Source organism: Pygocentrus nattereri, chromosome 4 (genome assembly GCF_015220715.1).
Source record: "Pygocentrus nattereri isolate fPygNat1 chromosome 4, fPygNat1.pri, whole genome shotgun sequence".
NCBI classification, from domain to species: Eukaryota; Metazoa; Chordata; class Actinopteri; order Characiformes; family Serrasalmidae; genus Pygocentrus; species Pygocentrus nattereri.
Genome location: NC_051214.1, coordinates 47,742,787 through 47,759,676, shown reverse-complemented (window position 1 = coordinate 47,759,676; position 16,890 = coordinate 47,742,787). Strand labels below are relative to the sequence as shown.

Here is a 16,890-nt window from a genome sequence, read left to right as displayed (position 1 = left end):
TGATCTTCAGTACTTTAGATCTGAGGAGTGGTTATTAGCAGGTTGTCTCTGGAGCCAGACAGGATACCTAGGACTGTGTTCACTACCTAACAGGGTCTCTGAATTTTTAGTCTCCCCATCCCTTTGGGGCCAGAAGTACAGTAGCGTTGTTCCAATGTTTAATGGAAATTGTACTGGCAGGAAAGTGCTGTTTTGCCCGTATAGATGACATTGTGGTATGTTCACCCACAGTAGTCAACCATCTCCATCATCTTCAAGAGGTATTTAGACATCTCCACAGGGCACGCAACTGCAAGCTGCTGGGTCATGTCATCTCTGGGACAAGTGTGTCTCCTGAACCCAGAAAGATTGAAGCAGTGAAGAACTTCCAAGAGCCACAGTCCATCAAGGAAGTGCAATGTTTTCAGTTGGCAGAATGGTATCACAGGTTTATTCCACACATTCCACAAAAGACAGCTTCACTCAATGCACTGAAAAAGAAATAAATGATACTTAGATGTGGATTGAGCAGTGTCAGAAGGGTTTTGCTGACATGAAGGCTGCTCTCAAGACGACACCTGTTCTAGTTTCGCCTAGCTTTACCAGGGCTTTCCAGATTCAAATTAATGTCAGTTATTTGGGGCTTGGTGAAGTCTTGTCCCAGAAAGTTGATGGACAAGAACATGTGGCGTATGCCTCTATGCTGCTACAAGGGGCAGAAAAAAGTGCCTAGCAGTTGTTTGGGCTGTAGAAAATGAAGGATGCATGTCCTAGGCACTCCAGATATCCCAAATCCTAAGACATCTTCACAAGGGAATGCCTCCCTATCTTGTTTCTGATTGGGGAGCCAAGTTCACCTCATATCTGCTTCATACTACCTGTCAGCAGGTACAGATACTTACAGCATACCATCCACAAACCAATCTAACCAAGTAAATTAATCAAACTCTTGAAATCATGATCACTTCTTATATGAAGTCAACACACCGTACAAACACCAGCAGTGGGACCAATGGATCCAAGAGTTCCTCTTCGCCATTAACTCAGTTTGGCAAGACAGCATAGGGTTCACACCAGCAGAATTGGTTTTGGGAAGGATTCTTTGGGGCTCTCTTGAGAGGCTGTTGGCTCAACCTCCTGACCTACAAGGTCATAAACAGGCAACAAGATCTACTCCAGTAAGTGCTTCAAATACTGGGTTTTGGCTAAACTAGTTGAGGAATGGAAGAAGCTGTGAATGTGAACTCAGACCGCTTGACTCCATAATCTTACACAGACTGACATAGTCCATGTAGAGCAAGTCAAATGCTTCTATGGGCAGGTTAGTTCTACAAAAGAGGGGAATGTAACCAACATGGCTATAGGTTGATATAAATTTCCATTATTAAAGTGTATTTTTCCCCAGTCCAATAGGGACCAGAGGGGGATTACTCTTACGGTAGGCTTTTTTAAAGCAGGAAGTAACTTAAGAAAAAGTGAGAGCCTGAGAAAAAGTGTTTTTACCAAACACTTGTTCTCTCTCAAGTCTTAAAGCTCCTTAGTGGGAAACATTTTGGTTTTATTCTCACTGTAAGCATTGCTGGTTATCAAGGTTGTGATTTTAATTGGTGCCTTGCTTTTTTGAATCCCTGCAAAATAAGCTTTTTCTGACTTAATATTTGTTGTTTTATAACCTAGACGAAGCTATTCTTTGTTATTTCTAGTACAGCTCATTTAATGTTTATCTCTGGTTTCAAAGAGATTTTGTTTTATGTGAGCACTTAAATACATGTTTGGGGTTTTCAAAGTTTCCAACCACTCTTGCTGGATCTCCTAGACACTCTTCACCAAACTCCAAAGGACTCCTTCCTAAGAGTGAAGGAGAAATGACCAGGAGCTATTTCATTCACATCCTTAAAACACTGCTTAAGGACAGTTAAACGGCTACCATCCATAAATAAAACACCTTTAATGGACATAACTAATCATTCGCTGTACATATTGTAAATATATGGTTTGAAGGCTGTTGGGAGGTGTGGTTGGGGAACTGTACTGGGTCTATTTGTGAGAAAATATACCTGTTTTAATAAGCATTCTCTGTCATGGTTTGCCACATGATTTAGGGGCAAGCATGCAGACAGGGAGTCAACTGTCCTCAGATTTCGTGTAGACATCCTCTTCTCTGAGGGTGGGTTACAAACTTTGAGTATAGAGCTATTTCTAGCACTAATATTAATTTAACTGAACAAAATCAAAGATCAGACACTCAAACATTGACCAAGCACTTCTAGGTCAACCCCTGTCATGCCCATCTAGTCATTCTTTGCACACCATATTTGAAATTTTGTGAAATTCCCTCATATTCCATATTCAAAATGCAACAAACAATAATGTCTCTATATAAAATAGCAAAGAAGAATTTCTTGTAAATGTTTGCCACAGACTAACGTGGGTTAAACAAAACAAAACAAAAAAAATTTCAGTAAATTTGATTTGAATACATTCAACTTTTCTTTTCTTTGTGCAGTGCCAATGTGCTGTGCTTCGTGATGCTGGATAATTGTGTTACCACGACTTAATATTAAACTGAAATCCCAAACCCATAATTCATAACATCATTGCTTATTTTTTCCATATAGCTGGGAGAATTAGCATGTGTCACGTATATAAACATTGCACTCATGATGTTATGACTTTCTGACATTATATGGAATCCACATAAAAGAAAATGTACATTATATGAGATCCACAGAAAAGTAAATGCAAAGAACTAAACACAAATTGTTTGGCCATTTTAGGGTAGTCTCTGAAAAGAGATTCAATCTGAAGGAAGAATGCAAAAAATGTTTCTTTTTCAACAAAAAAAAAGCCCACAGTCAGCTCAAATTTCCAAAGTTATGCTTAATTTATTTCATAATTCCCAAAATAAAAATATTAAGTACTCAGGTTGGATTAAACTGAACCAAAAAATGGCAGCAAACTGAACTGAAAGTAGCAATAACAACAAGGACAATAACAACCACAAATATCAATCAATATTTCTAGCCTGATTTGCAAGTACAGTCTTTTGTCATCATGACCATGACATTTTCTTTTTTATTCTTTTCTTTGCATATATGTATTGAGTTTATGTCCACATAGCTGTTGTAGGAAGATTCAATGTATGGGAACTGTCCAAGGTAGCCAGCACTGTTTGTGTCAGATTCTTGACCAAAAAAAAAAAAAAGAAATGAAACACAATCACTGTGAAAATGGATCCTTCTGAATACAGATTTAACATCACGCTGTGTGTTCTTTAATGTATCTCATCTGACAGAATCCCGTAGAGATGGCTTGATGAAAAAAGAAAGGACGGATGATGTACGTACTGATTAATCTGAAGTGAACAAAGAGGCTGCAGGTACACGTTAATAATTAATGCATTTCAAAAATGCGAAAAGAAGCAAGTGTGACTGTCTACATAATAGAATTTAGCAGCAAGACTCGTACAGTCTGCTTCAGCAGAGTATTTATAAGTGAGCTGATAACTCACTAAACACAGACGTAGTTAGGTTTCCGGGTACAGGAGGTTTAAATTTATTTTAAAACATTGTCTGCTTTGCAGCGACGGCATTTAACTACATTACTTTTGCTACATCACTGGTCCGTTACTCCCTAGATCACTAAAGTGCTGTTGCAGCTGACAGCAAGAAAAAACAGGTTGAGGGGCATCTTAATGAGATCTTGTACTGTACCCCAAGCGACCAACCAAGTGACCTGAGTCACCAAAGTCACTTTTGGTGAAAACACAGAGTAACTTCCTATAACTTTGGCATGATGATTAGGATTTTCTCTTTACAAAATAAAATACCTTTTATAGTCTTTGCTTTGGACAGACTACATAAAACAGAACAGCCAAAAAAAAAAACCCAACATATATATATATATATTTATAGATTCATGTTAAGGAATGTTTCTCTTTGTGATTATATATTTCTGTGTACTATTTATTTTATTTTATAAATAAATTTCTATTTCAGAATGAAATTATACAAACTTTTTTAAAGAGAATTCACAGTATAACTCGAGTACATGTATGGGGTTGTGCACATGGACCTTATCAGTTCCTCACAAGATGAAATGAGCAGTTTATAACAAATTATATAAACTTCTTGGGAGGTTCTCAATGAATTTCAGTATTATTTTATATAAATCATACTCTTTTAAAGAGGTATAAAATGTAATCTGACATCACTTATAATTTTCCATCTTATTTCCAATTACAGCTCTTTCTACAGGCAATCAAAATACAGCAAAACATTTGGTCCCACTTAAATTGGGTGGACCCACACCGACGACTGACTCAGATTGTAAACTCAGCTGATAAATATAAGTAGTGGGCGTAAATGTTATATGTGAACTGTTATATGAGTTTTAATCATCTTCAACCATCAACAAAGGACTATCCAAATAAAGTGTTGATTGTGGTGCTAATCTGTTAAATCTTCAACTAGTTGCCCTGGAAAAATATTTTCAGCTTTACAGGGAAAGGCTTTGTGTGAAGGAAGCATATACCTTAAACATATACCTTCAAGTTTGCCCATACTAGCTGTCTAAACAGCTGTTTTGACACAAGGGCCTCCACAGTAACTTAATCACCACAGTGGCAAAGTGCTGTAGTGTATGGCGTATCCTGATTTCACTAATGCACGTCATAATTTAGGATGCGTGACTTGATCAATTGGTAAGAATTATATCCTACTTCAGCAAACTGAGGACAGTCACAACATGTCACAACCGGATTGAACTCTCGCACAGTAAACAAATCCATTGCTATCACATTCATTCTGCCTCAACATACTACATGTCAAAATGTAAACTCATTTGATCAGATCAAGTCAGCAGGATGCAAGAATATTGAAGTTACATGAGAGGCTTAGTGGTTAATGATGTAACACTGACCAAGACAATCAGATGACTGTGACATTCCTTGCATTGCTTACCACATTCCTAGGTCAAATCTGTGAAGATGTAAACAAATTTGAAGAAATAACACAGCAAAATGGATCCTCGGTGTTGGCTCAATTAGCCGAATGTATGCCAACGTGGCATCTTCTCCTGACCTCAACATAAAAAAGCCTAGCAATCATCTCTGCATAGAGCAAAGGGACAAGGGCTCTGCACCCTGGATCTTTGTGTGCACAGGCCTCAACGCTGGTTGAGGTGCCTTGCCCCTGATTTTCGGGGTTGCTTTAGAGGGCCAAAGATTACCATGATCAGAATGACAGTGACAGGTATGACATAGGCCCGCTAGTGTACTTCCTGCACCAGAGTTCTAGACTGGCGCTCCTCTGGCCTTCTGGTCGACTTCGGGTTTTCTTCTTCCTGCTGGTGTCCAGCCTGGAGTCCCTCAGCGGCCTGGCCCCAGGAGGGCCGGTGGGGCTGACAGGGCTGGCAGGACTTGTCGGACTGTTGGAGGTCGTAGGTCCCTCAGGTGTTCCTTCAGTGATCTGGATGCGGGGAGGATTCATCAGATCAAAGATGTTAAAGGGTGCCGGCTCCGGCTGGCACATGACTGAGACATCCACAGTGTTTTGTCTGACCGGAACACCGTTGCCAGTCTGAATGCCGACAGACACTCGCTCACCTGACGGAGGGGTACAGCTACCAACTCCGGTTGCTGCATCCCTGCATAGCGTCCACATGTTATAGCACTGAGTGAAGTTGAAGAAGTTACTGTTGAAGGTCTTCAGCTCGCTGCACACGTCCCTGCGCAGTTCTGCCAGCTCGTACCGCATAGCTGCGATTTCGTCTTTCCACAGCATGTTGAATGTTGCTACCATGTTGGCAGACTCCTTGAAAGCCTGAATGGCCTGAGGAACATGTGGTTCAGGAACGGAAGGAGTCGGGGCAGGGGCACGGTAAGACGGTGGAGAGGTGGGAGGGACTGAGATGGCCGTCACTGTGGAGCTTGTGCTATGATGGCTGCGAGCAGCATTTTCTCTCTCGAGACGCTCAACCTCTTGGTAAGCCGAAGAGCTGGCTCCGTCATCGTCTTCGATCATATCCTCATTTAGCAAGGAGGTGCCCTCCAGTGCATCATACCCCTCTAGAAGAAAGATTTAAATATACACATACAGGGACATTCAGAGAGATGAACAGCTCTGGAGGTGGGTAAAAACCTTCCGCTTCCTGCCAAATGCCAACACAGGATTATACCTTCCTTACCTATACCTGTAGTATGTGAGTAAATACTAGGCACCCAAACACTTGTCACCAGTTGTAATGAAGACAATACCCAAGTAGAAGGAGCTAGATGATAAATGACATGTAATTTTGACAAAAGTTACTCAAGTTAGCTAAAACAACATAAAATATCTGTTCATCTACCTCAGTGGTTTGTGCCCTTTGTTATGAGTGATGCATCAATATGTGAATTATGGTGCGATGCTGGCCCTTTCTACGTAATTATCTGCTGGTACCGATATTCCAGTATCATTGTGTATTCCTGTTAATGTATAATAAAGTGTAAATAAGTGTTCTCACCGGGTGTGAGTGCATTATATTTAACTTGAATTAACATACAGCTCGTCTTGTGCTAACGGTGGCTGATCTGTTGCCTTGCTTGCTTGAACTTTTAAGATACCACTGTTTTTATTAGTTGGTGTTTCAAAGCAGGCTTTGTATAATGGAAACAGAAGGTTCCAGTGCATGTCCCAAAAACAACAGGATCCATTCTCATTTAGCAAATTAATGCTGGGTTTAACTGGCCTTCACTGAAGGCAAAATAAAGGTGTGGTTATTGGTCAGAAACAATCAATGTTGTTATGAACAGCAATGCTTTGGCTTGCACATCCTCCAGTTGCTCAAATGCTTTAGAATGAATCTGCTAATACAAGTCAAACACAATGCACGGCTCTGTCACAGCTGGCATGTGCTGGGTGACTGTTTTTACTCACACACTGTAGGCTTTGTATAGTGTGTTTACACTGCCTTCTCACTCCTGTCAAACAACATCAACCTCCAAAGGTCTTTCCATCTTTTCATCATGCAGTCCAGGGGACAGCAGGGTCCCTTTGGCATTTGCCATCATCATCATCATCATCATTAATCGGCTCAAATCAAAAGATCAAGTGCTATATCAAAGCAGCTGTCTTTTCAAAGCACGATCATGTCACCAGATTTCACGTCTAAAGTCTAAAGGTTTGCTTTTTTTTTTTTTGCGCAACAGAAAAGATGAAAAGGCAATCGAAGAATCACAAGCGAGTGGGCCAAGTAATAGATATGAACCCTATTGAACATATCAGGTCCCCCTCTGTAAAGATGATTGGACCATGTGGAGATGTGGGGGCAGAGACAAAGCAAGAAACGACCCTGCTAAGTCTGTGGGTCCTACAAGGGCTGCACCAGGGAGAGGCTGCAATCCCACTGTCCTACATGGCTGAAAACGTCCATACCAAAGATGCCAGAGTTGTTGTAATAACTCAAAAAAAATGAAAACCACCCCATTTTTTTTTGCACTGATAGCAACTGTAAAATACAAAAAAATTAAAAAGACACAGGATGTTATTTTAATGTAAAATTAAAATAAACCCACATAATTTGACTGTAATATTAAACAGGGGTCCAAGAACATCAAAAACAACTCACAATACCCACTGTGGCTATAGTATCAGGCAGGGAACATCACGATTACACAATTATTCAATATTGTGTGTAATATACTGAAGCCTCTTTGGGGTTTGTTAGTTGTTTAGAGATGCCAGATAGGACAGAGTGCTATGGGGCAATCATTATTTTCCCTAATCTAGTCTTAAAACAATGTAGTCCCTGAGCAGTTGAGAAGGCAGTGCAAAAACACACATATACATAGATATATGTATGCGTGTTGACAGTATAATACCTGTGACAGGCACCCCTGCAGTCCCTCCTGCTGCTCTTTCCCCCTGGATCTCCTTGCAGTGCTGCTTTCCTCCCCTCTGAGCCATGACAGGATACCTGGCCCATTCAAGGGCCTGCTACGCTTCACAGTTACAAACTAGTTTCAGAGCTCTACAGTCTTTTTGGCTCAGACTAATTAGGCCTGCACCTAAAATGCACTACTACAGGCACTAATAGGACATCAAGGCAGAGCTTGATAACGTTATCTTTATTCATGCTACGCTTTCAGATCTTCAGGGCCCATTGTCAACGAACTGTTGTCAAAGACCACATTCAGAGGGATTGCTACTGTAGATGCAAAACATGGAAAAAAAACTCATTATTTGAGCTTAAACACTTGCTTAAAAACTGCCAATTCTTCTAGAACTTATATACTGTTTTCAAAGAGGGACAAAGCTTCTGTTATTGGGGTGTTGCAAAACAGATAGAAGCAACCAAAACCAATTCTACAAGCATGATTAGACAGGGAGCGCGAGGAGCTCGCAGGCTTTGGGTACAGAGTCGTACAGGGTGAAAGCGCTTCAGCAGGGTATGACCGTGGGATTGGGGAGCTCTCCTTAATCCTCAATTCCTGCAGTCACTTGGTTGGCTGTGGTGTTTTTTGACGAAGGAAACCAATTGTGTATAAAGGTCCAATCAAAATAAAAGTCCATTTGGAACAACAGAAACAAAAACCCACATCAAAAGGAAGGAATACAGAATTCACTACAAAGTTCAGTTGGACTGAGTAAATAGAACAAAAACAGGAACATCTACTGGCCTATTCATAAATGGCTTACAATATTTGACATCAAATATTTAGAGCAAGGCGTATTTCAATAGGGTTCATAGCTATACTCCAGGTGTACACAGATGCACCATTCATATGTGTGTTGAGGGAGTGGCACTGCTTGCACAAAGAACCAGATGTACCCATGCAGTGGTAGAACTGATGTATGTGTTGCACAAAACCTTTTCTTTCATTTCAGTGTCAAAATACAATGTTTCATTTTTCTGCCTTGAATATAAAATGATGTAAATTATAATGTGACAACTGTAATACATGTTTGAAATTTGTGATAATACCCAATTATTACAATGTTATAATAAATGTCATAATAAATTTTTACAAACTGAGCTTCTTATTATGCATATTCAATTAAGATTATTTGACCCAATTAAGAACTATTTGCTGCATTTGAAAAAATAAAATGATATGATGTTTTTATTTTTGTTTATTACAGCATAGTGTTGCATCAAAATGCATATTTAATTAGATGATTGCTATGGAATGGAAATGTCAGTCACTGGCGAGATTTTGTAGAGAACTATGATTATTTTTTATCCTGACCCACTCACACCCACGACATGTTTCTCTTTCATTTAGTTCACAGCAAACTGAGCTAATTTATGCAACACAATATGCAATGTCAATCAGAATTTAACAGCATTCAGTTGCGTTACATTTCATTGTCATTACTTTGTGCAACCAGGACCAGAGGACTGAAATGGAGCTTGTCATCTTGTCATGGCAAGCTGCAGGTTATGCCATTTACTAGCCTGATCTTTTGCACTAGAGTTGCATTAAGAGGCTTATCGTGAGCACAGAGCAAAGAAGGAGCCACACTGATCTCTGCCGTGTAAGGTCTCTATCTTCACCTGCTTTGCCCCTGATCCCTACCTCCTATTCTCCTTCATTCTGACCTTCTCTCTAGAGTTTACTTTCACGTTCCCAAGGTTGTGACATGCTTAGCATGGCTTTGCTTGATGAAAGCATGCTCTGTTGTTTGTTCAGGAGTGTGTGGGGCATTATGAAAGCTTCCACCTCCACACTGGTCTGTCTATGCTGCCCCCTCCCAGGCTAGTCTCTCATCATCACCAGATGGCACCAACCCAAAGCCCAGAGGATGATGCATGACTCGTGCAAACGCAATTGCAGGCAATCATCATTTAACACTGGGACACAGAGGCAAAAGGAACAAAGACACAAAACAGACAGGAGTCAACAGGAAGGACCAGGAACATTCAAACTCAGCATCTCTCAAGCACAAGGGTACCCCACTGTACATATGTAGGTATGTCAAAGTATGTACGAAGCGTGTGTTGACTGTATGACGGGTATGTGCTCTAAGCCTTCTCTCTCTTTTTTCGGAGGAGGAGGGGCGCAGGTTGAGGCATACGGTTACCTGTTGTGGATCTGAGAGTTGAAGTGACAGTGGAGGATGTCATTGAAGGCAAGCAGTCATCGTCTTGGGAATACCCAGCCTGAATTGCACGCAGGTAACTGTGGCTTCGAGTGCGGAAAGAGCCAGGCAGGTCCAAGGCCTCCATGGCCTGGGATTCTGCTTCACTAAAAACGGACTCGCAAACTGACTCAAACTGGCCATTGACCTCAGTCTCACTCACCTGAGAGACAAAAACAGGAATAGCAGTCCTTAATTTTTCCTCTTCCTTTCTCTTTCTCACTTTGATTCTTCCCCTTTGCACAGTAAATATGAAGGAGCGTTAGAGGGAGAAAAATACAGCTGACAATTTCCGACCTTCAACATTTCAGCACAGTTATCTTTTTCAAAAACACAACAGAACAACAGATAACATTTCTAACTGAAACACCATTTCCACATCAACAATAGAGAATTGCTGGAATATGTTTGAAGACCCTGCTTGGAAGAAAGAGATGGTTAGATACCAAAAGCATGCAACAAGGAGCAGAAGCTATTGTAGCACATCTACATTTACCAGACACTACTAATAATGCTCTAATGGTACGATATAATACATACATGAAGAGCCCTTCCTTCAGCGTGGCACACCGATGAATCACATACATGCTATCATGCTACTAGTCAGCACCAACTCCAATTACCATTCCAAAGCAACAAATTAGACACGCCAGTGTAGAACCAGAAACGTAATCCAACACAACAATGAAATAGAAAATTAATTTCCCTTCACCAAGCAACTGCAATCCATTCAGCTGTTTACCACAGATTAAATACTTTTTTTTTTAAGCTCGTTCTAACGTAAGGAATCTTCAGTTAGTATTGCAACATCCAATAAAACATCCATTTACATACAACACATACATAGACCTTGGCTTAACTGGCTAATTTTGTGTATCAATTCATCTGGTCTTGCATGCATTCGAGACATCATACTGGACTGACCCATGCTCTGAGCAAGTAAGCCTGAGAGTGTGACTGTAACCAGCGGCTGAACATCTGTCCTGTTTGTGTGTGGTGCGGTATGGAGAAACCTGCTCACACTCACCTGGCTCACGCAGCTTGCCTGACTGAGGTTGCTGACCGCACGCATGTAGCTCTGGTTGCGGGAGCGGAACTGGGGAGGATTGTAAGTGGTCGATGGGTCCAGGGATACACTGGGGTGTGGACGCATATCTCTCATCGTTTGCAAGTGGTAGCCTTGGCTAAATAAAGGGAACAACCACAAACACTAATGTAGCCATGCGGCAGTCACCTCGGACCTCGGATCAGAATGTATCATCACAGCTCTGATAACCACCTTTTATTGCCTACAAGGTCACATCATGAATCAACGCTCTTGAGTTTCTCAGTTAACTTTCTGAATGGAATTAAATCCAAACTTGGTGAATGAACAGGAACTTGGCCTTTATCCCTAACGTACACCAGGGCAGGTTTAGCTGTGGGGTTTAGCTCAAGAGGGTGAGGAAAAAAGCTGCCAGCTGCACCAGTTGAATGTTTAACTGTAGCTCCTATGAGAGACTTTAGAGAAGGGAAGCCTCTCATTACATTACATTTATTAAAAATGAGCAAATGTATCGTTTTTTTGGTTGAGTACACAATTAGAAAATTACTCAACATGCCCATCAATAGTTGAATTGTTACTAATTTGACAGGTATTACTTTATCTGAACTGCATATAACACCAAAAGGGAAACTTCAGCTGTCTCACTGTGTCAAGTTCATGGCTGTTTATATCAGATAGTGTTACTGGTCGACTGCAGATGCGAAATTATTTTGATCTACACTCACTTTATGCACTAGTGGCTTAAATGTCTGGATGGCCTGCTCTCACAGAATGGTTTGGGAAAACATTTACACCTAATTCACGCTCGAAACTAAATTTCAGTTGGTGCAACTGGCTCTTAACTATGCAAATCAACTATGCAAAGTAATGACACTGGATTAACACATTTTAATTTTTCCTCCTTCATGTTCAGATAATAAGCCTCAGAACATGCACATTATCACAACACAATATCCTACACATTCATTTTTGAAATGAGGGATAATTCAGATTTGAAAAAACTCACAGCTGAAAAGCACAGACAGCTGAGCCACAAGCTTACAGCGCATTTTCCTCATAGTTACAGGCTGCAGGCAGTAACAAATGCAGTTTAAGAAACTGTTTACTTTTCATTAAAACACTGAAAAACTGCATGAATCATGAAAAGACCACATACAAACCACAACAAGAGTACAGTAACTGCATCAACTGCATAGTAACAAGCAGCTGATTGGATGGCAGCACATTATACCAAAAACACATTATAATAAATATATTCTTGAATATTTTTTGATTGCTCTTCTTGTTCCACCATAATTAGTTTATTTTTTGCCAAAGTTGAGTAAAAAAGCTTTGGACTCATAGAGCCTCATATCAATATCTTCCTCCTTTTTATCTTAAATGTGTTCTTGAGAAAGGTCCTAAGAAAAAGTCAACATCAGATCCATGACACACACACACACACACACACACACACACACACACACACACACACACACATATAAACATTTAGGGTTAGGTTCTGGGTTGAGGTTTAGGTTAGGACTAGGATTAGGGCCGGGGTAAGGGTTGGGTTTGGGTAAGGTTAGATTTTGCATAGTGGAAGTAACATATTAACAATACATCTACTTAATGTATCAACAGAACATCTACAAGATATTCACTTCAATGTATTTAGATGTTTCACTACTGCTACTTCACCGAGATGCTGTTGATGTGTTACTGATAATCTGTTAGGAGTTTATTAATCTGCAAAGGACCACTCAAAATAAACCACTGTGATACATACCTCTCATTGCTAAAGTGTCTTCAAGAACTGTGCTACTGTCTAATCACCCACCCTTATAACTGTGTCACAAAAAATGATTTAGAAGTCTGAAAATTACAGTTATTTTATCTTTAAAAACTGAGCCAGAAGAAAAACATAAACTGGACTTGATCTGACTTGATTTTTTGTGACCTAACAATTTTTTCTGCTTTTTTGCTTAATTAGATGGGTAATTGCTTAATTGGATATTTCTAGCTTGCTTCATGACACAATTCAGGTGAGAGGGACTAATGAACAACTTCCTCTTACTTACTCAGTTTTAATGAACGATAAACCATAAACGTGAAATGATGGCCTATCCCAGCACACAGAGTCATTACATAAGCCCATCCTGCTCATCTTCAGTGCAAGTTTCAGACAAAAGATTGCTCCTTTTTTAGGAATGAAGTCTAAACTGCAGAACTAGAAACTGCAGAGTTATAGGTTGAAGAGAGCAGAGACATTTTCTTTTTAAAAACTTGCAATATGCATGAATTCATTTTAAATTTCAAACAGTGGGTAAAGCAATGGCCACTTCATTTCATGATTTTGTCAGCGCTGAGCCTAAAAATAGCTTCACGGCTCTTGTTCCTCCCCCTGTGTCCTTAATAACCAATTCCCTATCATTTGGAATTGCCTGCCAGTTTGCATTTCACTGCGCAAAAGTCATGCTATTCTTTATGTGATCGCTCATTAGGAACTTGAAGAAAACTGATCCAAATAATGTTCTGTGCCTTTTTTATCAGTGTGGTGAAAATTCCTTGGGCTGTTGATAGGAGCTTGGATTAGAGACATAAATTAGTATCTGGACAGCCAAGTAATTGGTCATTTTCATCTATGAGCTTAATCCTGGTCCTGGAGATCTACCACCCTGGCAAGATCAGATCCAACAGACCCGGATCCAGTAGTTAAGCTTACATTAGATCAGATTAGATCAGATTAGGGTTGGAGATAAACTGTGCAGGGTGGTAGATCTTCAGGACCAGGGTTGAACATCTCTGTTCTAAACCTAATAGAAACATCAGGTACTGAATGTGGATATACGTGTAAATTTTTTGGATTTGGTCAATTTAGGGTAACAGGTCTAAGAGAAAAGAAGTCATTAGCATACAACTAAAGTTTCATACGCATGAACTGCTCAACGCCTTTAACGCTGGCGTCATCAGGTGCTAGTCAGCAAACACAGCAAGCCGGCTGTTGCTGTGGAAGCATGACTGAGTTATTATTGTAACACAGGCCTTACCATAGAATCAACTATTTAAACTAATAATTTGAGGATTTCAGGTCTTTTTGAGCTGAACGACAATCAAAGTCAGCAGAACAGGCCCACTATTCTACCACTGGGATGGAATTAGTTGTCGGTGGGGAGGCAGGATAATATAATTATTACTCGGGTTTCTCTGTGATTTTAATGATCCGGATCAATGACTTTTTATGGACTGCATGCTCCAATATCAGTCAAGGTTCTGCCGGCTTTAAACTGCTGTAAAATGCACTGTAGAAAAAAAACACGTCCTATTAATCCTGTGTAAACTGCCATGTCACATTATTGAGTGCTGAGGCAGTAAAAGAAGCATTTACTTGAGTTCTCTGTGGTCCAAATGAGGCCAATATGTACCATCCTACCTCAAGTGCATGACTTGCGATAAAGCATAAAATCATAGAAAAAGAGTCCGATTTTATGCAGCTAAATTGCCTATAAATTCCCCGGCTAATGATAATTACAAACTGCATTAACTCCAGACAGCGAGATAGGATGAATATGGGAAACAACTATATTACAATTAAATGAATAGTTTGAACATTTTAGACTTATAAGAAGCTCAACATAAGGCATAATGTACTTTTTGTGGTGTGACAGCAAGATATAAATCAAGCAGCCACTCCCCTCTCAAGATTTCTTATCCTGTGTGAATTTGCCATAAACATTCCAGACATCCTGCGGAAAAATCACATTCACCCATACCCCTATGTAAGACTAATCCCAAGAGTGGTGAAGAGATATAATCATAAAGCTGTACTGAACACCTAAAGAAAACAAATCAAAAATCACTTTCCTTGCACTATAAAGGGAATTCGAACTGGGGCATCTGTATTTCTGCCCAATTTAAATGTTCCAGATATTTTAAAGCTCTCGCTGTATTCCACTAGAACACCACTATTCTATCGGGATAAACACTACACAAGCGTTCTTCCTCCCTGGATCAGCACAGAACATAAAGATGGCTATTCCACAACGAATATACAGTACACATAAGCCTCTTTGACTATTCCAATCTGTTCAAAGCTCAAAAAGCTGAGGCTGTGGAAAGTTCTCAAAGTGAGATATGCTCACATGTTCTCCAAACTCCTGTTTTCCTGAGTGTGTGTGCAGGTGGGTGGTATCCATAGGCATAATGCTGCAAAGCTCTTGTTTTTTTTGGAATACAACGGCATTAACACTAGATCAGGTGCACCTATTTAATGCCAAACATTCCATTTACCACTTCATACAGGTAGGCGAATTTAGGAGTCTTATCCAAGGAATAGAATAGACAGGGGATCAAAGTTCTCAGAGGGCCAAGGTGTTAAACACACTATACCACCTGGTGCACCTTCTATAGCCAAACCAGAATTACTTGTATACAGATAAAGTTCTGACAGACTGGCCACTGGAGCTGAAAACTTTATAACTGCCTATGAGGCGCTTTCTAGAAGTTCTACATCAAATACTGAATGTACTGCTACTGAGAGAGATGTCACATGTTGGTAACCTCAGACTAAACATACGCAAACTGCTTATGCCTGCCAGCAGACACCCAGGGTGAGAGGCTACGGTGATTTTCTTAATTATAGATAAGCATTATATGAATGCTAAAGAGCAGAAATTTCCAGACACTGTAGTAAGTTGATCAGCGCTCTAGAACAACAGCTCCTGAAATGGTATTGTTTGTTTATTAAATGGTTAGGAGGAATAAACTTATAGACTGAATGATTAGCTGCTTCTGCTTTCTGTACCACTATAGGATTAACGGGATTAATCAGATAAACTAAGCAGCTTTGTCAACAAACGGTTTTGCCTGCCCACCATAAAATGCAAAGCAGTCCCCAGTGTAAGCAACGCCACTAGACAACTTCCAGTATAATGCATCCATCCATCCATCCATCCATCCATCCATCTATTTTCTATGCTGCTTCTTCCTCAGGGTCGCAGGGGGTGGGGGGGGGTTGCTGGAGCCTATCCCAGCGGTCATCGGGCGGAAGGCAGGATACAACCTGGACAGGTTGCCAGTCCATCGCAGGGCAGACAGACAGACACAGACAGTCACTCACACCCAGGGACAATTTAGCACGTCCAATTGGCCTGACTGCATGTCTTTGGACTGTGGGAGGAAACCGGAGAACCTGGAGGAACCCCACACAGACACAGGGAGAACATGCAAACTCCACACAGAGAGGACCCCGGTCACCCAGCTGGAGAATCGAACCCAGGCCCTCCTGCTTAGTTTATCTGACCTGAGGCGACAGCGCTACCCACCGGGCCACCATAATGCAGTGTCCAGCATAATGCAGTGTCCAGCATAATGCAGTAGAGGTAAAAACTTAAATTTGCAGATACGAGTTCAATAACGTCAATGTCAGTGAAAATAGTTGATCACAGCAAAGATTTCATACTTTACATACTTAATATCCCATAGCATGTACACTATACAGACAAAAGTACTGGGACACACCTCATAATTATTGATTTCAGCCAATTAAAATTAAGCACATAACCTGGTAGTCTTGATAGACACACACTGGCAGTAGAATAGGCCATACGGATGAGTTTCAAGTGACTTGAAACATGGAACTGTCATAGGATGCCACCTCTACTACTAGTCAGTTTGTGAAATTTCTGTCCTGCTAGATCTGCCCCTGTCAACTGTAAGTGACATTATTGTGAAATGAAAGCACCTAGGAGCAACAACAACTCAGCC

At 40.5% G+C, this 16,890-nt stretch overlaps 1 protein-coding gene across 6 annotated transcripts in view; it reads right to left on the bottom strand.

The window, feature by feature from the left end:
• Positions 1-16,890, bottom strand: part of LOC108426288 (disks large-associated protein 2) — a 202,519-nt gene that overhangs the window by 53,866 nt on the left and 131,763 nt on the right. For 4 of the 6 annotated variants that reach the window (XM_017695650.2, XM_037538098.1, XM_037538099.1 and 1 more), the window contains 2 exons: positions 11,128-11,284; positions 10,044-10,263 (listed from right to left, as the gene is read on the bottom strand). In XM_017695650.2, coding sequence (XP_017551139.1) covers positions 10,044-10,263; positions 11,128-11,284 — 377 coding nt within the window. Of the gene's footprint in view, positions 1-2,839; positions 6,047-10,043; positions 10,337-11,127; positions 11,285-16,890 lie in introns of those variants that run through there. The other 2 variants (XM_017695651.2, XM_037538097.1) reach the window with 2 other exon arrangements.